Here is a 27,972-nt window from a genome sequence, read left to right on the forward strand (position 1 = left end):
CCTGTCCCCCCCCCGAAAAAAAAAAGCAGACACTGGGCATTCCGTGGCCCCTGAGCATGCTCAGTCCTCATCCAGCTGCCTCATTGTTTTTTAGCACTCCCCCCCCCCCGCACCATTTTGGCTATACAGTGGTAGCTCGGGTTAAGTACAGTAGTGCCCCGCAAGACGAATGCCTCGCAAGATGGAAAACTCGCTAGACAAAAGAGTTTTCCGTTTTGGAGGTGCTTCGCAAAACGAATTTCCTATGGGCTTGCTTCGCAAGACGACAATGTCTTGCAAGTTCCTGCTGGTTCCCCTTTTTCTAAGCCGCTAAGCCACTTATCAGCTGATCCGATCAGCAGATAAGCCGCTAAAAGCCGCTAATAGCGCTAATCCGCTAATCCTTCAATGGGCTTGCTTCGCAAGACGAAAAAACCGCTAGACGAAGAGAATCACAGAACGGATTCTTTTCGTTTTGCGAGGCACCACTGTACTTAATTCATTCCGGAGGTCCGTTCTTAACCTGAAACTGTTCTTAACCTGAAGCACCACTTTAGCTAATGGGGCCTCCTGCTGCTTCCGCGCTGCCAGAACACGATTTATGTTCTCATCCTGAAGCAAAGTACTTAACCCGAGGTACTATTTCTGGGTTAGCGGAGTCTGTAGCCTGAAGCATCTGTAACCTGAAGCGTCTGTAACCTGAGGTACCACTGTATAAGGATCAGCCCGCACTCCTGAGCATCATCAATAGAGGGAACGGTAAGTAAAGATGCGGGGATTGTGCGCGGCCTTCTCATTTTGATCCGCTTTCTGTGCAGGCCTTGAGTGTCCGTCCGCCACCAGCTGAAAAGACCCGGCTGCAGAAGCTGGAAGAAATCCTCCTGAAGATGCGCAACCCCACAAATATCATACAGATGCCGCTAGGTATTTATTTATTTCATAAAATTAACGCACCACTTGCTTGCAGAAAGAAAGGAGAAACCTCTGAGCAGATTACAAACAAGGTAATGCAACGAACGGATCAGTGAGAAAAATTAAGAAAAATGAGTAACACTTAGTTCTGTTGGTGGGGGACGTGGGTGACGCTGTGGTCTAAACCACAGAGCCTAGGACTTGCCGATCATAAGGTCGCCGGTTCGAATCCCCGCGACGGGGTGAGCTCCCGTTGCTCTCTCCCAGCTCCTGCCAACCTAGCAGTTCGAAAGCACGTAAAATGTGCAAGTAGATCAATAGGTACCGCTCCGGTGGGAAGGTAAACAGCATTTCCGTGCGCTGCTCTGGTTTCACCAGAAGCGGCTTAGTCATGCTGGCCACATGACCCGGAAAAAACTGCGGACAAACACTGGCTCCCTCGGCCAGTAAAGCTAGATGAGCGTCGCAACCCCAGAGTCATTCGTGACTGGACTTAACTGTCAGTGGTCCTTTACCTTTACCTTTTTTAGCTCTGTTGGTTAGAAGGTGGTGCTGAGAATGCCAGGGTTGCAGGTTCGATCCCCGTTTGGGGTAGCTGCCCTTTCCTGCTTGGCAGGGAGTTTGGACTGAATGACCCTCAGGGTCCCTTCCAACTCCACGATTCTATGAAACCTTCTGAAAAGTTAAAACAAAAATAGACTAAGAGATTAAGACTCACTCACACAGCAACGCTAGCCTGTTTTCCATCTAACCTCCCTTGCTCCTCTCTCAGCTGGCAGAAGAAGAATACAGTGGTACCTCGGGTTAAGTACTTAATTCATTCCGGAGGTGCGTTCTTAACCTGAAACCGTTCTTAACCTGAAGCACCACTTTAGCTAATGGGGCCTCCTGCTGCCGCTGTGCTACCAGAGCACAATTTCTGTTCTCATCCTGAAGCAAAGTTCTTAACCCGAGGTACTATTTCTGGGTTAGCGGAGTCTGTAACTTGAAGCGTCTGTAACACAAGGTACCACTGTACATTATGCAAATGCAATGCAAAATAGAGCTGCCTGACTGCAGTTTGGTTCTGTTAATAAGAACACAAGAGGCTGCTGGACTGGGCCAATGGCCCATCTAATGCAGAATCCTGTTCTCACATTGGCCAACCAGATGCCTGTGGGAAACTGGCAAGCAGGATCCGACCACAAGGGCCCTCTCCCCTGCTGTGGTTTCCAGCAACTGGGATTCAGAAGCATCACTGCCTCCAGCTGTGGAAGCAGAGGAGAGCCACCGTGGCTGGGAGCCAATAGCTCTCCATGCATTTGTATAATCATCCTCCGAAGCCATCCCAGTTGGTGGCCATCATGACCTCCTGTGGGAGTTCCATAGTTTAGCCACGCACGGCATGAAGAGGCCTTCTTTCCTTTTTTCCCCATAAATTTTTATTCATATTTGCACATATATACAGGAAAAACATAAACAAAAAATCCACCACATACCTTATACAAATTATATCCACTTCACAAATGATAAATAAAATACATAACTGAGTTAGTCTCAACTGAGCCTTGGACTTCCCTCCACTCCTTCGGTAAGTATCGAATAAATTATATAGTCGCGTACTTTTTAACTCTTTTACATAGGCCTTTCCCGCTGTTAGAGTTATTTCAACCCCGCCAGTGTCACCTGAACTTTAGATTCCATATACATTAAATATTTCTTCCAATTATCATGAAATTTCTGTTCGTCTTGGTCCCTTAATCTTCCTGATATTCTATCAAGCTCAGCATAATTTATCATTTTAACCTGCCACTCACTTATGTTGGGTATTACTTCTAATTTCCAATTCTGTGCTAACATAGTTCTTGCAGCTGTCGTGGCATATAGAAACAAGATCTTATCTTCTTTTTTAATTTCTTTACCAACCATTCCTAACAAAAAAGCTTCTGGCTTTTTGGGAAATGTATATTTCAAGATTTTTTTAAGTTCATTATAGACCAATTCCCAAAAGCCTCTCACTTTGCAACATGACCACCACATATGGTAGAGGTCACCTTCTACCTCTCTACATTTCCAGCATCTTTTATCCTTCAGCTTCTAGATCTTGGCTAATTTCACTGGTGTATGGTACCACCTGTAGATCATTTTCCACAGGTTTTCCTTTAGTGAAGAGGCCCTTTCTTTCCTGTGTGCTTTGCAGTGTGCATCCTGCGGAGGAAGAAGGACAACTGGCGCGAGTACCGGCAGGCCCTGGCGATGCTGAAGGAGTTCCGGAAGGAGTATAAAGCGGCCGTGGCCAGCTGCAACAAGCAGGTCGAGTCCAAAGCCATTAGTAAGAAGGGTACCAGCGCAGAGGAGACAAGTCAAAACTTGATGCTCGAGGGTCTCCCGGAGGCCGAGGTGGGTGGGCAGCCGCTTGAAGAATCCCCGGTCCCTACGGAGGAGAAAGGATTTTCTCCATCCAATCCGAAGAAAGCTCAATTTAAACCGGACTGCTGAAGAACCTCCTCTTTTTACAAGACATAGAGCTATTTGCCGTATTTTCCGAAGAGCCCCTTGTCCTAGGAGGCCATAGTGGTGTAACTAGCAACCATAGGAACGGAGGTTACCTACTTCCAAAACCCTCTGCGAAGGTTTGACCCGCTCAGGGTTACAGGCTAAGAGTAGTTCAGGCTCCACCTCAGTGCAGATGTTCAGAAGCGCAACAGAAAACCGACGGGAACCGCTAGGCGCACTCCGAAAGGCTGTTTCAGGATGCAGTTCCCATCTAAATCATGAGACTTGAATCCGGGCAGCCGCCGCAAAAGCAGTGAAATAAATGTGTCATGGTGGGCCTCCGGTTTTATCAAATGACTACGGCCTAAGTTCCCCCTTTTACAATTGTTCAGATGGAAGAACCTTGGTAGAATCTGTTGGGAGAGGGGGAAAAGTCATGCCAAGACAGCTTTCCATAGAAGCAATGACTGGCACAGAAAGGCTTTGTCACACTTCCAGTGCCTTATTGTAAGACCCCAATTGCCCATGTAGTTTGCTAGACATTTCCCCACTTCCCTTCTGCTTGCCCCAAACCAGGGGTGTCGGTAAAAGGGCATGTTGTCCCTTGCACACTTCTTTTGCGTTGCAGGTTTAAATTGCTCCCGACACCTCACGACCGCTTGCCCCGACTCTTTCCTTTCCCCTTAGGCTGTGGCTCTAGGGGGGAAAAAAAGTAATTAAATATTTAATCCTTAAAGTAATTGTGCAGTTAATATTCTGCTTTACGTACCCGGTAATACTTCACAATCCACTCTCTGAGCTCGAAGAGAATTGGCATTTGCAGATGTGGTCTTTTCAGATCAGTTAGCTAAACCACCCAGTAGCAATTCATGGGCCAAACCTTGCTGTTTCTTTTACCAAGGCAGAATTCCCTCTTAAGACCACCCGAGGTTAAAAGGGCAACCACTTAAATTAGTACAGTTCTGCAGGGAGGGAAAGAGCAATGGCCACCCCAGCGGCAGTCTATCAGGTACACACAGGACCCCACCTCAGTCCCATTCTTCCTCATAGTCCAGACTTCCGAGTCCCATGGCTTTTTTCCCATGAGCTCAGGCAGAATGGCTTGGCTTCCTCACACCGAGTCACCGTCATGTTTTCTCTAGATTCAAGCACTTCTCTTTTGCCCATGCATCGGAATACCTGCAACTCATTCCCTGAGCATGTACATGGAGCATGAAGGCACATGCCCAGAGATCAGTTCGGCCTGTTTCCTCTGTGAGCCCCCTCTCTGGAGCATGAAGCACATCTCTCAGATCAAAATCTATTTTTGTTGCACAGAACTCTCTAAAATTCCTTGAAACCCAAGCCAGTCTTGGGCTGCGTTCTACCTTGTTGGTACAGTGGGACTACTAGACAGAGGCAGGGCACAAATTTTTGCATACGTAGGCTGCTGAGTGCGCATCCGAGTAGCCCTTGGAAAATTCTAAGAAACTTGTAAGTAGATAGAAGAAATAAAAGCATTTCTAAAGAAGTGTTAAAATCACCACTGCTGGATCAGCATGGAAGATGGGCTAAGTCCCCTCCCCCTTCCAATTTATCTGACTGCTAGTTGAGTATTGATCCTTGTTCAGGGTGGCAACGTAGGTAAAGCTACGCTAAAGGGGGTTGTGGCTGAATAACTACAAAAATGATCCACTCTCCAGTCATTTCCTGGTCAACTCAACTATCTTATTATAGGTGGAGGGGCTTGTCAAAGAGGGAGATTGAGGAAAGCATGCAATTTCATTGTGTTAGAATCTGTAGCTGGGTTGGGTTAAAGGACATCAATTTATTTATTTATACTGTTGCAAATCCCCTTTCCCCCACCCCCCAAAATCCATTTCTAAGAACTTAGTGAGGGAGACTTGTGTACCTTTACCCATAAAGACAGACACACACATTCGTTTCTCAGTAAACAGATTTGTTTTATCAAAAAATCTGATGAAGCCACAGTGATTCAGTTGCGATCTCCAAAATGATGCTTTGTCTTGTACTGCACTGGTTTTCAGGTACCCAGCGGAGGATACACACCAAAGCACAAAATGATTTAAAGCATACGGGGGGGGGGGGGGTGTTGAGAGAAGGGAATTAGATAAATGCAGCAACATCAATTTTTCTGGGAACAGTCTGACAGTAAACACCAGTAGAACCTAGCTTACACAAAATCCCACCAATGGTAACCAAAAAAAAGGTGTTTTCTTTGTTTGCATAGTGGATAGCTAATTCTATACCTGCTTGCAGTGTTTGAAATAGTTGGAAAAGGAACAATGTTTTCCATCAGATTCCTAGTAACACAACATTTAGGAAGATGGGTTGATGGACTTTCACATCCAGTCAGTTCTTGGGCAAGGAATGTTACTTTGAAACGACTCCATCTGGTCCTCTCCGAGAGCTGAAACTGGTTTTGGGCGGCACCTTCCTGAAGGCAAGGCCGCCTTAATCCACCGGTAAAGATGAAAATCAAGATGCCAGCGTGATCCTTTTTAAAAGCCCAACAAGAAGCGTTGCAGGTGCTCGTTGAAGCAATGTCCAGGTTTGTTTTTTGTCCTTTTTTTTTGGGGGGGGGGAATCAATGCATTATAGAAAGTCTTTAAGGCTTGTACTTTCCTCTTCCTTTGCCTTCATTGAGAGAACTTCAACAAAGTGCTTGGGTTTGACCTGTAGTCCGTGACATGCCCCACAATACATTTGAAGAGAAAGAATACTGACAGTTATATAATAAAATGCAATACAATCATCGTACAAAATCCAATCTTTTGGCACTTTCCCCATCTTCGCTATTTCCACCAACATCCATAATCAAATGAAGAACTTGCATCGCTCCCTTCTCCAAACAGGGATATCCAAGAGGGTCAGAGCGGATTTTCAGGGTCAGATTGTGTCTTTGGCAGCTGCATTCATTCACCCACTGTCAAGATCTCTACCCCCCCTCCCACCCCCTGGGGGCCACGAGGAAGTGCCATAGAGCTGTGCAGCCCACTTGACCAGCCAACTGAGCTATAAACAGAACCCCGTTTTTAAACCTCATCAGGAACCAGAAGTCTGACAAAGGCAAGAGCAGGTAAGCAGGAAGTTCACACCCACTGACATTTATGGCAAGACACTCTTTGACCTCCGTGACAGGCCCAACGGTAGTGCTCTCCTTGATAAGTAGGCAAGCCTGGGTCAGTTTCTGACCAAATGAGGGCAGATCTCTCAAAGGCAAGGAAAACACAAAAACCCCGGGCACGCTTTTAGGCGATGAGGTGGGCAACCAACCTTGCAAGATTAAGGCCCCCCACATCTATCTAGACTAAAGGGCCTCGTTAATACATTCAGTAGCCTATAGGCTCATATGTCCAAAGAGATTTGTGTTTGGCATCAGGTCGGCCAAAACCTTGGGCAAAAGCACTCTAGTAGTAGTTTGCCCTACCTAAGGGATCAGTTTAGAGGATGTAAGGACTGCACACTACCTCTTGTCAGATTACCTCCCTGCAGTGTTCATCGCCACATCCCCCACTAGTTAATGACGCATGGCGGGGAGGTTCACAGCCATGACTTCATCTAATAAGTGATCTCTCGCTCACACACATGTACACACACACACACGCAAGAGACTTGTTTGGCCTCCTACTCCTGAATCTTGTTCACGTCCTGAAACAGTCGTGTCTGCGTTCCATACACACCCCTCTTCCGGAATGCCTGCATTTGAAACACCAAGCTGAGGCTGCTCGCCCACTGAACAGATCTACTTGCAGAATGTGCTTCGGTTTGGAGCTTCACGCAGCAAAATCGCAGGGGATAATATTGCTCGAAGCTACCAACATGAGTGACCAAACTGTGGGAAGCAGTGGAAGACAGGAGTGCCTGGCGTGCTCTGGTCCATGGGGTCACAAAGAGTCGGACACAACTAAACAACAAATATTGCGCCTTGTACCTACTTCCAGACCTTGCCCTGTATTACAAGAGCATATAGCAGATCTCTGTTTGCAAGAGGGCTAGAGCTCTTGCAACTGGTGTGTTTCCTTCAAAAAGGAGGAAAGTCCCAGAATGCTACTGGGTGCCCCTTAGGCCATAGGGCTACTTAAATGGTCCACTGCTATGTGCAGGTACATTACATTCCTCAGGGTGCTCAGATTGGCTTCGCTTTCCTTCCAAGCGCACAATCAGTCAAAAATCTGGGTTTGTTCCTATATAATTTGTGGAGTTGTCCTTTGTGCCTCTTCTCATGAAATCCTGATGACCCCACAAAGAAAAGTGCAGCCATAGGCAGTCTCTTGTCTGAGACCACATAGACGGCACTAGACTTTTTCACAGCATATCCTGAAGGAGACCGCTGGTGTGAAGATACCACATGGGTAAAGCTTTGCTTCCCTACCTTTCCCACAGACTGTCAAGACCAGGACCATGCTTTCCCAAATTCTATGGCCTAAGGGCCATATCACACATCTGACTTCACCATTGCTTCTGCCATCCCAGTTTGCCAACAGGTGTACCTTGAGGATGCCCTGTGTTTCTGGCACTCACTTAAATCACCTGTACACCCTGAGGGTGTACTGATCAAAAGTCTAACATCCATGGGTGAAGAGGCCTTCACTCTCACCCATTCGTTTTTACCAGTAATGAGACATGGCAGAGTGATACTCTCTGTTGCTCCATGCCAGCCTTAAGCTGGAGCCTTTAGCATTCATCTCCTGCCAGGGCCTGTGGGGTGGAGGGAATGTCACTGGGCCGTAAATGGGTCTCGAGGGCTGAGCCCCTGTAACATGCACCGGGACAACACGGAACAGACAGTCTGACTACCTGTGTGTGGTAGTGCAACAAAAGAACTGGAAATCCACATAGTTCTTCCAGTGATGATCCTAAATTCCCATTAAGAAACATGATCATCAGCTCACCCAAATTATGTTACTCGAAGTGTGATCACTTGGAAAAAGTGCTCTACATTCACCAGAGATTATGCTGAAATAAGCATCTGAAGTGAACTCATACTTTCCAAGTTTTTAAGGCCCAATTCTCCTCTGAAGTATCCTTCTAATCCCCTTTTCTTACCAAGGGGCCACATTTTTCCAAAAGGCCTGAAAAGGTCTGGTCTCCATAAGGGTTTCCTTACTGTAATGGCAGTCTTTGGCATGATGAGAATAATACCGATTGCTCCCAGGTTTTCAGCAAGGAAACACTGCATTCTACATAAGCGTTTTCTGTCTCTAACAGATCAGCAAAATTGAAGGTTGCAATTCTACTCAAGCTTACCAAAAAGTGAGCCCCACTGAAATCAGTGGGGCTTCCTTCTAACCAACTATGATAGAATGGTAAGGACCTAAGGAAATGAAGCAAAAGTGAAACCAAAACATATTCTAGTTCTGTTCGCCAGGAAAACAAACCAATTTGGAATTAGTTCAAAGGGTGAGAGCAACACTTTCCTCCACATAGTTTTTAGAGAATTCTCTTACGTGCCAGATTTGCTTGGTCCAAGCAAGTGTCAAGGCTGATGCTAGACAGTGCAGACCGCAAGAGCTCTGCCCCTCCAGCAAACAGCTGTAGAGAGGAAGTTGCAGGATAACCAAGGAAACTCCGCAAGGCAGAGTTGGAATGAATGAGTCAGGCTGGAAGACAGGTGGGGGTAGCTCTCTTGCCAGTGATCCAGGAAGCCTTGAGAAGAGTATGCCAAGTTTTAGCTTCCCACCTCCAAAGGGATACAGCAGCACAACACAGAAACCTGGGTCTACAAGTGACTGTTGAAGTGCTAAGCGCATTTTTATACTGCAACCTGTTTTTAGAGATTACAAGTTTCCACCCACTGAGAGCTTCTTTGGCTCAAACCATACTAGGGTGATGTACTTATAGACTATTTACTCTGTATTTCACCTTTTGTGGCTTTCAACTTTTCTTGAGCAGCAAACCCAGAGGCCTCAATGCCAATCTATCATGCTACGTAGTTCAAAGGGGCTTAAAAACACCTACTCCTAGTGTGGGACAAACCTGGCTGATTGCAGTGGCCACTTCTGAAGTCATCATGAGTCAACTTATCCTCTTCAAATTCTTACGACAAAGCAGGCTTGTGAAAAGCCTGATACAGCAAAACAAAACAAAAAACAAACCTCTGCAGCACACTAGGAAACAAGCATTGCTGAAGAGATTGTAAATATGACACACTTCCACATGTGGAAACTTTAACTTGCTGACCAAGTGAGGGCAGGTGTCCAGAAAATAGTACCAACACCACCTATCTCCAATTCAAAACCCACTTTAAATGGGACAGTTTAGTCATCTGCATTGGGCCTTTCAACTCAGCAATCTCAAAAACCAGACACTGGAAGAGTTCAACAGAATCCACTTTCCATGGCCATCTCATTCACACAACACGTCCACACACATTTCCAGTCACAGAAGTCATTCCACTGCTGTCATATCCCCAAAGCTGTGCATGATGAGGAGCAAGAGAAAGGCTTGGGATAGCAAACAAATCACCATGGTAGTGAGAGAGGCTAGGTGCAATTTCTCTGCCTTCAGTTCTGTCTCGCCAGAGTGGGAAGCCTTGTGTTTGCACACTGCAAATCTGACTCCTATTAACATGGCCTTGGGATCAAAAAATAATCTACGGCAATGCAAACGGATTGTGCCAGGTGTTAAGAGATGGACAGCACAAATAGCAGCCACAGATCTGGCAAAAGGTTATCAGTTTGGGTTCTGTATAAACAGCCCTCCATAGATGTGAATGCTCAATAATACACTGTATATTTAAATACATTCCTGTGTATCCCACAGTTCAAGTGACTGGCCTCCCTCCCTTTCAAGGCTGCTCCTGAGGTTAAAAGATCACTTACAGCAACTGGTTTCAGTGACAAAAAATGCCAATCCAATAGTGTCATCTACTCACAACCTGGAAGCAGTTTGCATACCAATGGGACTCAGCTGTAGACACGGGTCTATGCCCTTCTGATCAGTGAAATTTTAATGCATTCCTGTGAGTGGGTCTGAAGAGTCTCAGAAGCAACTTCAGTAAAAAGAATAAAGTGTAGCCTACATCTGTGCAAAGACCTTGACTGTAGAGTGAACTGGGTTTAACTCACCATTAAAAAAAAAGGAAACGCAATTGGGGGAGGGGGAGGTAGGATAACAAAACAGGTCTTCCTCCTTCCCAGATCATTTTGAGCAACCTCACATTAACTAGAAAAGGCAACATTGTTCAATAAGTGCTACTTTGCACCCGTGGTGCTCTTTGACCGCAGGAAATACTGATCTGCTCTCCCTTTCCGCCTTGCCACTGTCCTGTTCTCGCTGTCAAACTTCCGCTGGAGCTGCAAGGCCAGCCGGCGGTCTTCCTCCTCCTGCTTCAGCCTCTGCTCCACCTCACTCCTCCTCCTCTTCCTCGGAGGTTCGGGAGCAGCCAGCGCTCCGTGGTGACAGGCCACCTGCCTCAGTCTCTTGACCGAGCCGGCCTGTTCCAAGTGCTTCATTTTGCACTGTCTCTTTCGGCCCCTCCTCAAAGGCGAGGCCTCGTCGCCGAGGGCTTTCTCGATACAGATGCCGTTCGGGAAGTTGCTCCGCTCACTTTCGTTCAGGTACTTCAGCTGCTTCCTGCCGGCCGCCTTGACCGATGGGCCGAGGGCCCCGTTCTCTGGAAACTCCGAGCTGACTCGAATCACTTTCCGGGTCACCATTTTGGCATCGACGTTCAGACACGTTTCCGTCTGCCGCAAGGCTGGTTTTGCGCTGGGGACCTCAGAAATCCTGGTGTTTAGGGTGCTTTCGTTGGGTCTCGCTACGGGTGCTTTGGGGTAATCTTCCACCACCTCCAAGTCTCTCCTGATATTGCCAGAGCTTTCAAACTTTGAAACACAGACGGAAGGCGAACAGTCTGTTGCTGCCTGCACGTGCGTGATGGTTTCAGGCGGCAGCACATCGTTTGATATCTGCAGGGGCTCTTTGACGAGTGAATTCGCACTAGGAACCAGAAAATCTTCCCCCACCTCTGGGGCCAGGGATGTTAGGGTGGCTTTAGAAAGAGTCTTTTTCACCTGCCGTTCCTGGAATATCTGCTCCCATTTTTTCAAGATCCTGGGACTGGCTTCGTAAGTGGTTGGTTTCTGTAAACTCCTCGTTAGGTTCCTTGGAGTAGACTTGATAATTAGAGGACTGAGAACTCCACCGTCGGGAAGCTGCTTTGGAGGTGTGCAGGGTGAACAGACAATGGGCTTGAAGTGATTGAGTTCTTCTGAAATGCTGTCATTGCTCTCGGGGCTGATCGAGCGCTCTGGCTTCTGGAGGACAGAGAAGGAAGCAGCTGCATGGAAGACAAGGCGCTTATCAGCTGTTAGGTCTGGGGCGGAGAGGCAGCGATTGTTCTGGGTGGACGATAAAACCCCAACGAGGGGAGCAGGCGCGCCAGATAACTGGTTTATCTGCAAAGAGCAAGTGGGTATCATTATTAACTATTTTACACACAGCTTAATGCCAAAAGGGGTTTACAAAGTACAGTGGTACCTTCGTTTACAACCACAATCTGTTCCGGACGTCCTTTTGTAAACCAAAACAGGTTGTAACCCAAGGCGCGCTTTTGCCAATGGGGCCTCCAAATAAAATGGGTTGCAATCCAAAAAAAGGTTGCAAACCGGGACATGCACTTCTGGGTTTGACGTGTTTGTAATCCAAAACATATGCAAACCAAGGTACCACTGGATAAAAACGATTTTCACAGATTACGTTGAGAACTGCTGCTGCTGCACATTAACATGGAAGGCAGATTCAGGGTAATAACGAAAACAGCTGTAACACAGCCCTCCAAGCACATTACAAAAAAAGGGGGCAAATTCCATGTTATAGATCATTAAAAACGGGGAATGGAAATCCAACTGTCAATATCATGACGACGTTATACAAAACTATGATACAACCACACTAGATGTACTGCGCAGTTCTGATCAACACACACCTCAAAAATGACACTGGAGAGCTGGAAGGTTAAAAAAAACCACACACGACTGAAGTGATTGTGGGGCTGGAGCAATTCACCAATGAGGAAAAGTTACACAACATTTGGGGATTAATTCAGTGAAAAGGTGGATAAAGAGGGAGGCATGATAGTGGTGTATAACGATTATGGATGGCGAAGGCAAAGGGGACAGAGACAGAACAGTGCAGTACAATAGTAAGAACCCAAGGTTATTTGATGAAGCTAGATGATGGAAGATTCAGAACAGAAAGAAGAAAGTTCTTATTCACACAGCGCATAGTTAAAACTACGGCATTCACTCCCAAATGATGCAGCGATGTCCCAAACTACAGGTGACTTTAATGGACAAATTCATAGAGAAAGAGACTCCCACTGGTTGCTAGCCATGAAGGCTGCATCCAACCTCCACTACAGGAGACAGTAAAAGCCTCTGAAAACCAGCTGCTGAGATTAGGGAGGGAAGTAGGGAGAGCGCTATTGCACTCAGGTCCTGCCTGGGGGGGGTCGAATAAATAATAATAATAATAATAATAATAATAATAATAATAATAATAATTTTTATTTATATCCCGCCCTCTCCAGCCGAAGCTGGTCTCAGGTCGGCTAACAACAATAAAATAGTACAACATTCTAAAACCATTTCAGTATACAATTAATTCAAATCAAATTGATGGCAACCATTAGGCTAAGGTTCTGTGAAGATTGCCATAGGAGGGAGTCAGGCTGTGCCCTGACCAAAGGCCTGGTGGAAAGAGGGTGCTAAGCTAGGTGGTTCTTTGGCTTGAGACAACAACAAACTGCCACATGGAAGCACCCACAGGACCCTCTGCAGTAGTAAAGGAATATGTCAAGAAACACACATTCAGTATTACAGAAAGCCAGCAGATGCAGCAGTCCCCGGGTCAAATCAAAGACTCTTTACAATATAGCTCAGGACATTTTGAGGCAGTGGAACCCAAGATGATAGCCCCCATTTTCAAAATCATCATCACCTTTGTTCTGACTGGAGCTGATCTTTGCCTGCTTTTGGATCTTTCTCGAAGGGTATCGTTGCAACTCTGGCTCCTTTCTACCTTGGAGCTCAAGCTTCTAAAAAAATGTAAAGAAAACAAAAGTTTAGTGGGAAAAGCACAATAAATTAACACAATGCCTACATTGTGGGCACAGACCCACAGTATATATGCAGGTAGACTTACATGTACTGAACAAGGTACTGTTCTGGTTCAGCCCTCTATCTAATGGACTGAGCTTTATTTTAAATGTTGTGAACCCATTAGTAATAAGGATACTTCAGATATGGCATAGAAACCATTTATTTTTACTAATGGCCCATGACCTAGAGAGAGCTCCCTCACTCTGAACACGAAGGGGCTGTGAAATCTTTCTAGAGAGGAGCTCCAACTGTTCAGCATTTCTGGTCCACATGATTGCCAAGAAGATTTCAAAGCAGGCAAACAAAATCCAGCTAAATTGCCCCTTCACGCCACACTGCCCCCCCTTACAGCTCCACAAAAACCAGGAGTCACAATTTCCTTGTGCCCCAGTCCCTGTAACACATCTGCATAAATGTGCACACAATTTCGAAGTGGTTTCTAATTTGCAGTTTGTTCCAGGAACAAATTCTGGGCCGCTATAACACAGTACAGAGTCATCTGCTCACTCTCCTCATATTCCCTGCCCCACCTACCTCCACTGTCTTAGCTGGAACTTTCCCCTAAAGACAACCCAGAGAGTGGCCAAGGACTTACCCTGCCACCAATGCTATTGAGTAGGTGCTTCCCTTGGAGACAAAAGCTGACCGATGTGAAGATTTGCCCTGGAATGGTTCCTCATTCTCGGAATCAGAGAGGCGTTCAGGAAACTGAAGGAATCAAGGAAAGATTAGTTGACACTTTCCTTATTTATAACAATCTTTTAAACCACCAACTCACAAAAAGTACCAATGTGGCATACAGTGGACCACAAACAGCCTCACTCTGGCAGTTCACTGCTTCTTCCAACAGTGTTTTCAGCCTCCGTTCCGCAGAGCAGTTACGTTTGAAGTACGCACTGAGCAGAGGGATTTGTTGGCAGTAACCAAATTTGAGACAACAGGAGAAGAACAAAAGAAGAGCCTTTCTGCTGGATCAGATCAAAGACCATCTTGTCAAGCATCCTGCTTCCCTTGGTGGCCAACTAGATGCCCCTGGGAAGCCCGAAAGCATGACACAGAGGCAAACGCCTCTTTCTCCCACTATTCTTCCCCAGAGGCTGGAATGCAAAGGGATACTGCCTCTGTGTCTGAAGGTGATTTACATCACTGTCAAATAGATTTCTACATAGAATCATAGAGTTGGAAGAGACCACAAGGGCCATCGAGTCCAACCCCCTGACAAGCAGGAAACACCATCAGAGCACTCCTGACATATGGTTGTCAAGCCTCTGCTTAAAGACCTCCAAAGTAGGAGACTCCACCACACTCCTTGGCAGCAAATTCCACTGTCAAACAGCTCTTACTGTCAGGAAGTTCTTCCTAATGTTTAGGTGGAATCTTCTTTCTTGTAGTTTGGATCCATTGCTCCGTGTCCGCTTCTCTGGAGCAGCAGAAAACAACCTTTCTCCCTCCTCTATGTGACATCCTTTTATATATTTGAACATGGCCATCATATCACCCCTTAACCTCCTCTTCTCCAGGCTAAACATGCCCAGCTCCCTTAGCCGTTCCTCATCACTGCAAAGTCTCAGGGAAGTCTTTTTAGGGAAGCTTTTAATGTTTGATGTATTACATTATTTTAATATTTTAGGAAGCCGTCCAGAGTGGCTGGGGAAGCCCAGCCAGATGGGCGGAGTATAAATAATAAAATTGTTGTTGTTGTTGTTATGTAAAAAAACTCACAAGAGTAAAATCCTGACCAGTATATAGCCACATGATTTCAGAGTTAAGGGACTAAAATACAGTGGTACCTCGGGTTACGAATTTAATTCGTTCGAGGTCCGTTCTTAACCTGAGGCGCACTTTTGCTAATGGGGCCTCTCGCTGCTGCGCAATTTCCGTTCTCATCCTGGGGCAAAGTTCTCAACCCAAGGTACTACTTCCGGGTTAGCGGAGTTTGGAACCCAAAGTGTTTGGAACCCAAGATACCATTGTACTATGGCAGCTATGGCTATCCACGACTAATACGTCATGATGGCTAGATTTATATCCAACATCACAGGGAGTATGCCTCTGAATACCAGTCACCGGGGAATTACAGAGGGAAAGGGATACTAGCCAATCTAGTTTCTATGCCTGGGTCCTAAAATCCTTAGCTCATCAACATCCCATGGGAGATTACTCTGTACCTCTTGATACACATGTCTGAAAGCGAGTCCTACAGAAATCAACTAGGCTTTCTTATGAGCAAAGTTTTAAGGTTAGGGTTGTCATCTAGGTAAATCAGGGGTCGGCAAAGTTTACCTCGCCTGGGCCAGTTCACACCAGCGGAGATCCCTCTGTGGGCCGGATCGCATGTATGAGAGAGAGAGCGCCCGCAATTTTCGGTGTTTGCACAGACACGATTTCTGGCGCCACGGAAGAAAGTCCCCGCACCGCGCTGTGCCAGTTTAGTGCAGTGCACGGGCAGCTTGGTTCGGGGGCGGCTTGGGAGCCGGTTAAACATCCCCCGTGGGCCGCTTGTGGCCCACGGGCCTTATGTTGCTGACCCAAGTTAGATGCCCCCTTCTCCCATCCCACTCAGCATTCTGTCCACACATTCATGTAGTTACAGCTAGGGAAGAGGAGCCCGCTCAGCACTTTCAATCCCTGCAGTCCATATTCGTGGGCATCTTTGTCCTGTGTTGGTTCACACAGCTGAACAACAAAATCTGTGGCTTCCTACGGCAAGACGTTCCGGAGGAAACAAGGTCTCAAAGGTTCCTCCTTCAATTCTGCACTGAATTTGGTGTGGCCATGAACCTGACAATTAAGTCCCAGGAGAAGACAGTGTGCCATCGTCACATGACATAGACCCTAGTGTCTGCAAGATATTTCTAGGAGGAACACCCAAATTATTGGCTTCTGCATTAAAAGCAGCAGTATTTTTTTTTATCCTACATCCACCATATGGACTGTAACTTATGGTTACCAGATTCTTTTCAATGAATCCGGGGACACTTTTTTTTTTAGGAAGTTGAGTAGCAACAGGGAGTCAGTAGTGGGGATGGCGAGGCAAAAGACCCTGGTCCCAAGCACACGTGCATATTGTATAAAGGTGCAAAGCCCTTCTTTTGCACCCTGTGAAACATAAATGTGCAGAGTTTTAAAAAAAAACTGGACAATGGCGTGCCACATGCCTGTGACTCCTGAGCCTCCCCCGATCTCCTGCCCCCTTGCCCCTTTGTTTTGACAGATCGGGGAGGCTCGGGAGTCGCGGGCGGGTGGCTGTTGCCCAGGAAGGGCGCAAGGCGCACGGTTTCTCTGCCAGGCAAGGTGCAAAGCCCTTCTTTTGGACCCTGTGAAACATAAATGTGCAGTTTTTTAAAAACTCTGCAACTCCCGAGCCTCCCCCAATCAGTCAAAACAAAGTGGGAAGGGGACAGGAGATCTGTACCGCCTCACGTCCCCAGTTCTCCTTCGGCAGCGGCAGTCAGCAGGCTAGAGTCAGCCTGGTAGCGCAGTTGGCTCTCGCTGGCCCTGGGCTGCTGAGGCTGCTGCTGCCACGTTTCCTGGGGACAGATTTGCAAATCTGGGGACATTCCGGGGACGGAATTTGTCCGGGGACAGATTTGCAAATCCGGGGACTGTCCCTGGGAACTGGGGACATCTGGTAACCCTACTGTAACTAAATCATAGTTTTTTTTGGGGGGGGGCACTGCACATGCTTTGCCCACAAAAGGTTCAATTTCTGTTGCCTCCAGGCTACCCTGGCTATAGCAGGTAGGTATACAGGTTTTTTTTGGTGGTGGGGAGACAAAGCAGCATAGCACAACCCACAGTTACTTACACGTTCTTGGGTCATTTTGACCATTAAGGACTCCTCTTTCTTCTGATCTTCTGTTTTTCTTTTCCCTGCATCAGTGGTGTCCTCAACAATCAGCTTGTGAATAAAATCGTCAGAGGTTCTCTCTTCTTGCAGTTTTTCATCCCTCAACTAGAAGCAAATGAGAATTCATGCCCTGGTTTAATCTTGCTTTGGCTGCTGCTCTTTTTTAAAAAAATGCAGCTGTTTTATTACAGCGGCTACATTTGGGTGCCACAGTTAAAGAGAGACATTGACCAACTGCAGTGTGTCCCAAGACGGGTGACCAGGATAGTGAGGAGACTGGAAACCAAACTGTATGACAAATAATGGAAAGACCTGGATCTCTTTAGCCTGGAGAAGTGACTTTTACACTGATTTTAAGGCAAAACCCTCCAAAGCAGTTAACGTAACTTAAAAACAAAGCAATCTATTGAAATACAATAAAACAGCTGAACAACGGTAATGTTAAATCCAGATAAAACACATCATTAAAACCTGAAAACACTAAAAGGTGGAAACAAATGAAGATAGTCTTCACCTAGCACTGAAAAGGTCTCAGACTCTGCATCATGTAGGCCTCTCTGAGAAGAACATTTCAGAATCCAGGTCCCACAATCAAAAGGCCCCTATTGTGGTCACCACTCAAGGTAGGGGGACCCATAAGAGGACCTAAGTTGGCTCAGGGTAGCCATTTTAGAAATATAATTACTTATTTTTGGTGTTGCAAGGTTCTGCTTTTTAAAAAAATTAATAAAAAATAAGGCATTTATTATGGGGAAGACTGGAGCTGCAGCTCTTCGTCATGCAGAAAAGTCTCAGAACCAAACCCTGACATCTCAGGTAGAGCTGAAAATGTCTGGTCTGAAACCCTGGAGAGAGATGGCCGGTCAGTGTCGACAATGTTGAGCAAGATGGAGCAAAGGACTGACTCCTATTTTCCTATCTATTATGCAAAAATTATAGTGAAAAGATCAGGTGCAGCATAGGACTAAATGCCAAGACTTGGCAGCAACTCCTGAATTTAGGCACTGGACAATCTATATGTCCCACCTGAGCATAGGTTTAGGAATCTGCTTCCTTTGGGCGCAGTTTAAAGTTCAGAAAAGGTGTTTAAACATTGAGAGGAAGCACATCTAAGTTCTGCCAGTGTGTCTGAAGAAAAAGAGCAGGGCCTGCAAGCCAAACAGGAAGTGAACAAAAAGCTGTCTCCCAACTGCACACGTGGCAGAGTCAGAGCCCCAGAAACACTTCTTGAAAACATCGTCTCCTCAATTGCTGTAAAGGAAATCATTAGAACTATTGCCAGAAATGCTTCTACAGCATGAAGAAAATCTTAGCGCAGTTTCAACAAGGAAGCTGTGTAGGATATGCAATTCCCAGCTTCCCTTTCCTAAAGTCACCAGGCTTCTGCTGCTGCAGGCTTTAAAACCACAAGATCTGTATAAGGAATTCATTATTTCACCTCTATGATACTGCATGTAGAACATTTCTATTTTCCCCCCTCTGGTGGCCAGTAGGCAACTGTGCTATCTTATTTATAATCCTGCAGTTTTGAATGAATCGCCCAGAAGGCTCTTCACGGAGGATTAAAAACTAATAACTATTTCTACTGGGCAACTGGGTGCTTTACCAAGCAAAGTACATGGGGCCTAGAGTCCCTCTGGAGAAAATTTAAATGGTGGGTAGCTAGGGGACTGCTTGGAAGTGTGTCCAACCACCTAGTGAAAATAGTTTTAAGGAGGAGATGGTAGGGGCAAAAAGAGCAATGGAGATGGAAAAAGAATGATGGAAGAGGTGAGGGTAATGAGCAGAGCGATAACGAGGCATGAGTAAGGGTGTGGGGATCATGCCTGGTTTGCACAATGTCTTCTGCCCCACAAAAGACAAAGCACTTGCACAACACAGGCACACACAGCACCCTGCAGGCATGTGTCCTCCTTGCTTTTCCATGGGCCTGGCAAATGTAGAATCCCGTGGAAATAAAACAAAGCAACTTGAATTTATAATAATGATAATTTATTATTTATACCCCGCCCATTTCCCCAGCCACTCTGGGCGGCTCCCAACCGAATATTAAAAACATGATACAATTTGTGTCATTTTTACAAGGGATTTGCTCCCAACTGAATATTAAAAACATGATACAATTTGTGTGATTTTTACAAGGGATTCCCCCCCCCCAAGCGCATCCATGGGTGTGTACTGTCATTTTGATGGCACCCCATGTAAAAACCACGCAAGATCCACAAAGATCCATGACTTGGATCAACATCTGTGTGTCATGACAGCACTGGGAGTGGCAAGGGAAGAAGAGAAACTGAGGTGTACAGCTCTGGCACACTCTCAACATTCCACAGGTCTACAAGGGTTGGGAGCTCTTGCAATAATAATTTGCAGAAAGCATGGAAAACATTGCGCAGTTATCTCCTTTGCTCCACCTAATCTCTTTCTCTCATCCTCTACCACGGCTGAGAAAGATTCCCACAAAATGAAACAGAAGTTCTCAACTGTGCCCAAGCAAACCTCCTTAGTCAAGGAAGAGAACAACAATTAACATACTTTAAATCGCCCTCAGTAGTAAAAGACTGCCCAAATTCACATTTACAGAGATGTGTATAAATTTGATGTAAATAAATGGATAGACAGATAGATAATTGATCTGACATTCAGAAAGACAAGACAACAGAAATCTGCAAGAGTCTACGGCATGCCTTAACACCCCTGAATGCAAAATGCTTATTAAAAATAGGGCATGGATCCTATCAGCCCCCAAGAGTATCTGTCAGTACTACAAAAGGTTGAGCACAAAATAAACACTGGCTCTATGCTGGAGACAGATGCACACTAGGCACATGTAGCAGTGACTGCTTTAAACTTTAAACTCTGGCCCTCCAGATATTGTTGGACTCCTAACTCCCACTAAGCCCCACCAGAAGGTCCAAAGTGTCAGGCAAGATGGGTGGTGGACTCCAGAAACTTATGGAGGGCCACAAATTGACCATCCTGGTCTTGATGATATGGCTGCAATAATTTATCACAGAATGCAACTGTCTTACCTTTCGTAGCTGGCTTTTGTATTCCTCATGCAGCTCTCCAGGCTTGCTTAACGTGATGGGTGCTCTGAATATAAAATCTGCCGGCAGAAAGAGGGGTGGAGGAGTTGTTTAGCGTTTTGAGAATTCACTGAAATGCTACAGAAATGCAGTTAAGCATGGTTATTCTTACTACTATATCAGAAATATGTTTCTCCCTCATATTGGGGCTCACCACAAGGAGATGAATCCACTTGGCAACTGCATGCTAAAATAACGATCCAAAAAGCAGCCCCTAGCCTCTCAAAACTTTTTTAAAAAATCAAGTGCAACAATGTCAGCCTACCTATGCAACTTGAGTGAAACTAAGCAGGGTTCGCGCACATAGATGTCCTGCAGCTGGAGAGCAAAATGTCGCACTACCTCCTATGCCATCTCTAGTAAAAAGCTCAACAGCAACTTTAAAAACCACACCCACTTTGGCTAAACACATGCCCAGGCAAGTCACTCTCTGGAACCAGAGATTTTCTACAAAGGAATTCAAGACCAAGTCATCCATAAAGCCATCCAATTTTATCTCATCATGTTTGCAAAGAAGAGACTATCGCAAAACAAATATAAGTCACTGATAAGAAGCTGAAAAGGGACAGGTTAGCCAATCCACAATTTGTGCCCACACAGTACCACCAGCTAGCTTTAAGAAAACTTTCCACATTTAAGTTACAAAACACAGGACCCATTTCAATATCACGTGGGCATGTTTATTTTCAAACGTTAAGTGTGTGGACATGAGTGCAAGAAGCAAAAATAAAAAATGTACTGTGTGCTTCTTCTAGGCATCAGATTGGACTACTAACACCCATTTGTGATATACTGCCAGGTCAAAAATTATGAAGCCATTATCACAATATGAACTTCAAACTGGTTTTGGATGATTTATCGACATATTGCCCAGCCCTAGATGACATGGGGGTGACATGTGTACAGCACCCAAAAAAGGTGCCTGCATCCAGCATTGAATGTACATTATCACACACTGCATACATGCGTTAATGGACTTATGTCAATTCTTTCCCTAACAAACATTTGAAAAGTCAGGATTTGCCAGAAAGTCAAAGAGTCTCTAAATGTGCTCTCCTTTATACAGTGGTGCCCCGCAAGACGAAATTAATTCGTTCCGCAATTTTTGTCGTCTAGCGAATTTTTCGTCTTGCGAAGCACGAAATCCCATAGGAATGCATTGAAAATCAATTAATGCGTTCCTATGGTCAAAAAAAGTCGAAACAAAGCCAAATTTGGTACAACAACAGTTTATTAACTGCTCTTTAAAGTCACACATACTGTAAAGAGCAGTTCAAAAATTGAAGGGAAAATAAATTAACTTTATAAACAAAACATGTCTTTGTTTTTAGACAAAGGAAACAAAGCCGCGAGACGTTTTCGTCTTGCGAAGCAAGCCCATAGGGAAATTTCGCCTTGCGAGGCAAATCGAAAACGGAAAAACCTTTCGTCTAGCGAGTTTTTTGTCTTGCGAGGCATTCGTCTTGCGAGGTACCACTGTACAAAGGAAGCCTGTCCTGAATTTCCCTATCACTTGAAAGGGAGCATGATTGTATAACAGAGTGGAAATGCTTAAAGGGAACCACGTCTTCCTCTCAATAGTCCTTTCTTGTGGCAAAATGTATCTTTTACTTTGCAGACAGGTTTGTTTGCCTTTCTTGGGACAAGGTCACGATAAATCTACAGGGGGAGGAGCATGCATGGGCACACACACCAAGATTCCCACACCAGCAGCACCCATAACACAGGCATGCACAAAGCTACAAAGCCAGTCAGCTGCAGTGAGCAAAATTTAGCTGCCGGGGCCCAGGGAAGCCTCACAACACGTGGATTTTTTATTTATTTTTTAAAAAATCATTTAATGGTTTAGCACCAGTTTTGAAGCAATGATTCTTCAACATCAACTTCGTTGGACTGGTCACGTTGTCTGGATGCCTGATCGTCTTCCAAAGCAACTACAGTGGTACCTCTAGATACGAACGGGATCCATTCCGGAGCCCCGTTCGCATCTAGGAGCAAACGTAACTAGCGACAGCACATCTGCGCGCGCGTGTGTCGCTTTTTGCCACTTCTGCGCATGCACGTGACGTCATTTTGAGCATCTGCGCATGCACAAGCGGTGAAACCCAGAAATATCACGCTCCGTTACTTCCGGGTTGCCACAGAGTGCAACTCGAACGCGCTCAACCCGAAGCACATTCAACCCGAGGTATGACTGTACTCTATTCCGAACTTAAAAATGGAAAGAGTAATGCTGGTGGTCAACAAAGGAGGTTTAAAGACTGTCTCAAAGCAAATCTAAAAAATGTAGTATAAACACTGACAACTGGGAAACACTGGTCTGCAAGCGCACCAGTTGGAGAACAGCCTTTACCAAAGGTGTCATGGGCTTTGAAGACACTCGAACTCAGGAAGCAAGGGAGAAACGTGCTAGGAGGAAGGCATGAATGGCAAATCCACACCGTGATCAACTCCCACCCAGAAACCAAAGTCCCCACTATGGAACGACGTGGATCCAGAATTGGCCTCCTCAGTCACTTATGGACTCATTGTTAAAACCGTGTTTATGGAAGACAATCTCACTCGGCTACGAGTGATCGCCAAAGAAGAAGAAAAGTGTGTGTATGGAGAGACAGATCTAGCAACTTAGGGGAACCTTGCACGAGTACACAAAGACAAAACAGCATGTCCCCATGGCAGACGTTGCTCTGAAGTGACCCAACATTGGGTTGTATGAAATCTGACAGAACTGTTGCTCAAGACTAGACAGAATTTCCTAGATTAACAAAACAAAATCCAGTTTCCTATTTGAGGAAGTTTAATGACCAGGGCAGGGCTAGGCCTAAAAGCAGAAGACCCTCTCTGAAGTTTAACAGGTCAGAGTTTGGTCAGTGCCTAGATGCTTGAAGCTAGGGAAGAAAAATTGACTTTGAATAAACTATTTCTTAACATGTTTGTGACAGTTTACTGCGTTTAGTTAACCTGAAACAATGCCATACACAATCTTGACATAGAACACTTTTGTCCATTCTGATAATCCAATTTAGATAGAAGAGCTGGATATTGCAAACAAATGTAACCTGGTACATATGATAACAGAAAATAAATTAATTCGTTTCATTTGCAATTTCCCAAAATCAAACCAACAGCGGAATGTTGCTGTGCACTCCCCCCCCCCGCAATTACAACCCCTATTTTGTGTGCTCAAGAATCAGCCAGTGACTTCTGTTCAAAGAAAGAAAGCCAACGGTTGAGATCTGAAGATTCACAAGACTCCACCTTAACTCTTTGTGTCCCCCTCAGGTGACATCAAGGAGTGGCAAAAGTGCAACTTGCAGGCCAAAGCTCAACACAGCGTTATCTGAGGAATTCTCCTGAACTGAATAGTCAATTTCAAAAAGCAGTTTTCAGAAAACCTGTCAAACTACACCTAACCCAGACTTTCCATCCAACACTAAGCTATTCATTCTTTTCTGTAGTTGTACAGCAGACCAGAACTACCAGAAACTGCAAGTTTATGGGGGAGCCGATAAAATTAGTGGCACTGAAGTGCTTTTAGAGATGAAAAGGTTTTCAGCGTAGATAACACAAAGTTTTATGGCACACTGGAATCTAGGGACCTGTTGCACAAGGAACGCTCTCTCAATAACAAGAAAAAAGAAGGGCTCAGCCCTGGACACAGGTCAGACAAAATGAAGGTAATCTAGTTAGTGGAGATCCAGCCCAGACAAGTAAAGGAAAATGGCACAAAACTGAATTTACTCAAGACATCCGATTCAGTGCCCAAGGTAGTGGTGGTTGTTAAAACCCATCAAATCCCTTGCTTTAGGACTGATTAACAACCTTGCCGAAGGCAGTAGGAATTGGAGAATAACAGTAAGTCCAAGTCACCCTTGCACCTTTGACCAAAGATGTGACAGGACCGTTCCCTGTATACACCTTAGGAAAATCTTGCTTCTTTGTAGCAGCATTATGTGTCCAGCATACATTATGTAGCTCAGTAGGTAGAGCATGAGACTCTTAATCCCAGGGTTGTGGGTTCGAGGCCCATGTTGGGCAAAAGATTCCAACATTGCAGGGGGTTGGACTAGATGACCCTTGTGGTCCCTTCAAACTCTACAATTCTATGATTTAATTCTATGTCCAGAACATTCAACACATCTACCCACAAATTCAAGAAATATATAACCAACACAAGAAGCAAAACTAAACTCACACTTGCTCATCTCCAGAGCATGTTTAAAAGGTGCAAATTCCCACTCCATGATAAAACTCTCAAACACACATACACAAAGCCCTGCTTTACAACATGTGAAATATATTTTGGACTAATTCAGCACCATGAGTGTTAGTTGTTTTCAAATACACAGGCAGAGTGACTAAAAAAAGAATCATCTTATGTTTGTGTACAATTGCAATCCATGTAAGTGATTCAAGGAGTGGCCATCGTTCCATCAGTAACCAAGAACAGGAAATTAGCAGACTAAGAAAAAATATTTTGTATATGCATCATTACACAGCCAACCTCTTGTTCTTAGGAACATCACCTCACTTACTAAGTGTCATATTGTTCTAATAACACTGTGCTCCACAAACAATTAGGATGTATACGCCTTTTCCCAATGTGCATGACTATCACACCCAAGCAGTCATTAACTCACACACCAAACGCATCCCATTTCTCTTTACAGTGGTACCTCTGGATGTGAACAGGATCCATTCTGGAGCCCTGTTCGCATCCTGAAGCGAACGCAACCCGCGTCTGCGCATCACGATTTGCTGCTTCTGCTCATGTCATCTTGACCGTCTGCGCATGCGTGAGCAGTGAAACACGGAGGCAACGGAACACGTTACTTCCGGGTCGCCACAGAGCACAATCTGAAAAAGCTCAACCCAAAGCTACTTCAATCCAAGGTATGACTGTACACTGATGAAGTGGTCTGTGGCCCAAATGTACAACACAATACATTCCTTGGGCTTTCAATGCTACATTCTCCTCTGTCCACCTCTCCTCTCAACACCTGACTGAAAGCAAGCCTCACACACCCAGTCAATCAGGCACTAAATTTATCACAACACTTGAGACCCACAAAGGCTGTACTGTTTGGTACCTCTGGTTAACACGCACTTGAAAAGCCTCACAATAACACGCCCGGAAGTCCTGTGCGCTGGATGTCGATGCACACACACTGCCCATGCCCCATAGCCAACGGATGATCAACCCATGTGGTGTAGTGGTTAGAGACCAGGAGCTGGGAGGCCAGGGCTAAAATCCCAGCTCAGCCATGAAACTCCTAGGGCAGCCTTTCTCAACCTGTGGGTCCCCAGATGTTGTTGGACTACAACTCCCATCACCCTGAACTAACAAGGCCAGAGCTCAGGGATGATGGGAGTTGTAGTCCAACAACATCTGGGGACCCACAGGTTGAGAACCGCTGTCCTAGGGTGACCTTGGGCTAGTTCTAAGCCTAACCTACCTCACAGGGTTGTTGTGGGGGGGGGGAATGGGGAGGAAGAATACACCTTGAGCAACTTGGGAGAGAAAGTGGGATATAAAGGCAATAAAGAAAGAAAATTGGACGGGGAATGTCTAGAGATTGCTCCCCTGAATGACTCCTTCACTTCACAGGATACAGTGGTGCCCAGCAAGAAGAATGCCTCGCAAGGCGGAAAACTCTATAGACAAAAGAGTTTTCCGTTTTGGAGGTGCTTCGCAAAACGAATTTCCTATGGGCTTGCTTTGCAAGACGACACTGTCTTGCGAGTTCCTGCTGGTTTCCCCCCCCCTCCCCCCTTTTTCTAAGCCGCTAAGCCGCTTATCAGCTGATCCGATCAGCAGATAAGCCGCTAAGAGCGCTAATCCGCTAATCCGTCAATGGGCTTGCTTCGCAAGACGAAAAAACCGCTAGAGGAAGAGAATCACAGAACGGATTCTTTTCGTCTTGCGAGGCACCACTGTACACTTCAGACAGATGCCAACTGTGCCACGGGGTGAGGACAATGCACAAGATAAGAATGCAAACACAAAAGAGCACAGCCAATTGCAACTGACTGCACAATACATGTGCTTGTTACACTCCTCCTTCGAGTGCACCAAAGATGTATAAAACATGGACCTCCAGCACACGGCTGATGTTTTCAAACAAACAAACACCCCCCCACACACACACCAATGTTGTGGTTAGCAAATTCCCTAAAACCATTCTTTTTGGGGAGCCAACTTGCATTTTGTAACTCTGGGTATTAAGGTTTAAGAAAGCGATCAATTATTTCTGGGTACTTCTGGAAATAAAGCTTGAAGGAACCGATTTCAGCAAGACTCGCAGAGAGTGGTTAAAAGCAGGTGGAAAACACGGGTCTTTGGGGTCACCTGAAAGGTGGGCCAACACGCATCATCCGGCTCTCTCATTTGCTCTGAAGGCATTGCAAAACAACCACCGCAGCCACCACACGCATCTTAAGCCTGTGTCCATTTAGCTAGAAATAAACTGCGTTCTCGGGCGAAGCCCCACGCAGAGCTGCTGTCCCCGCGTGACACAGCCCCTCGGAATTTCGTGTTTGCATTTTGTGTTTTTCATGTTGCGAACTGGCCCGAGATCTACGAATGCAAATTTAATTAATCAACAACAGCCACCTGCCCGCAGACCCGGGCGCCTACGCCCGCCCCCGTGAAATTTACCCATTCACACACGCGCGCCTCGCCTGGGCGCATCCCGACGTGCTTCTCTGGCAACTGAGGCGCCTGTCCAAAAACCACACACACCCCGAGGCTCCGCTGCCCACGTAGGCAGAAACGCGAGCAGGCACACGCCCGCGCCCAGACAACGTCAGCGAGTCGCGTGCATTTCCTACTCTCACTCTCTCGCACGCGCACACGTAACCCATTCACACGATACGTGTCGCGCACGGGCGGGCGCCGCACCTCGCTCTGCCTGGGCGGGCGGTGGCGGAGGAGGCGGCGGCGGCGTCTCGCCTTCCGAGGGGGCCCGAACCGGCTGCGAGAAGCTGCCGAGGCGGCTGCGGCAAAACGGGCGGCCGGGGCCCTGAGGCGGGCAGCGCCGCGGCCCGCAGGCGCACCGGGGCCCGCCGCCCTCCGCCCCCGCCTCTTTCTCCTCAGGCCCGCCCTGGCGCCGCCTCCTCCGGCCCCGGCCCCGTCGCAGGAGCGGAGGCGGCGGCGGAGACCCCGCGGCCCGGACGCCGAGCGCCGCCGCCGCCGATGCTGCTGCCGCCGCCGCCATTTTCTCACGGCGTGAGGGGAGGGAAAGGAGCCCCCGCGTCGGCCACGCCCACCTCCTCCATATTCATGAGCCCTTCCACCGCCAGCCTCCGCCTCCGCTGCTGCTTGTTTGTGATGGTGGCGGCGGGGGAGGGTAGTCCGTTAATGCGCGCGCCGCGGACGACGGTTGGGAAAAGGCCCGCGCCTGCCTCGGCCGCCGCCGGAGCCCCGCCCACTTCTCTCCCACACCCAATAACCGGGCGAGGGTGGTTCGGCCGCGCCCAGTCAGAGGAGCGGGCCGGGAAGGAGGCTCCTCCTCCTCCTGTATAAAGTGACACCACCGCCTCAGCCCTCACGGGCGTCGCT

At 46.5% G+C, this 27,972-nt stretch overlaps 2 protein-coding genes and 1 long non-coding RNA gene across 7 annotated transcripts in view; 2 read left to right on the forward strand and 1 right to left on the reverse strand.

Annotated features, from left to right (window-relative positions):
* XRRA1 (X-ray radiation resistance associated 1) overlaps positions 1 to 3,704 on the forward strand; it is a 43,116-nt gene extending 39,412 nt beyond the window's left edge. For both annotated transcript variants that reach the window (XM_081197310.1, XM_081197311.1), the window contains 2 exons: positions 798 to 903; positions 3,071 to 3,704. In XM_081197310.1, the coding sequence (XP_081053436.1) occupies positions 798 to 903; positions 3,071 to 3,369 (405 nt within the window). In that variant the 3' untranslated portion in view covers positions 3,370 to 3,704. The remainder of the gene's footprint in view (positions 1 to 797; positions 904 to 3,070) is intronic.
* A 1,584-nt stretch (positions 3,705 to 5,288) lies between these two features.
* Positions 5,289 to 27,830, reverse strand: RNF169 (ring finger protein 169). 4 transcript variants are annotated; one of them, XM_081197391.1, is made up of 7 exons: positions 27,681 to 27,830; positions 20,355 to 20,431; positions 17,281 to 17,427; positions 14,068 to 14,180; positions 13,312 to 13,408; positions 6,365 to 11,768; positions 5,289 to 6,304 (listed from the first exon to the last, which is right to left on the reverse strand). In XM_081197391.1, exons 3-6 carry the CDS (start codon positions 17,302 to 17,304, stop codon positions 10,563 to 10,565), a joined length of 1,440 nt encoding a protein of 479 aa, XP_081053517.1. In that variant the 5' UTR covers positions 17,305 to 17,427; positions 20,355 to 20,431; positions 27,681 to 27,830; the 3' UTR covers positions 5,289 to 6,304; positions 6,365 to 10,562. The 4 variants fall into 4 exon arrangements, with proteins under 4 accessions (XP_081053517.1, XP_081053515.1, XP_081053518.1 ...); XM_081197389.1 differs by lacking the exon at positions 27,681 to 27,830 and adding an exon at positions 27,070 to 27,273; XM_081197392.1 differs by lacking the exon at positions 27,681 to 27,830 and adding an exon at positions 20,677 to 20,789.
* On the forward strand, positions 21,338 to 22,788 carry LOC308588839. The gene is made up of 2 exons (XR_014008915.1): positions 21,338 to 21,479; positions 21,898 to 22,788. It is a non-coding gene; the product is annotated as an uncharacterized lncRNA (long non-coding RNA).
* Positions 27,831 to 27,972: the final 142 nt, after the last annotated feature.

The sequence above is a fragment of the Podarcis bocagei genome (assembly GCF_964188305.1).
Source record: "Podarcis bocagei genome assembly, chromosome: 6".
Classification (NCBI taxonomy): Eukaryota; Metazoa; Chordata; class Lepidosauria; order Squamata; family Lacertidae; genus Podarcis; species Podarcis bocagei.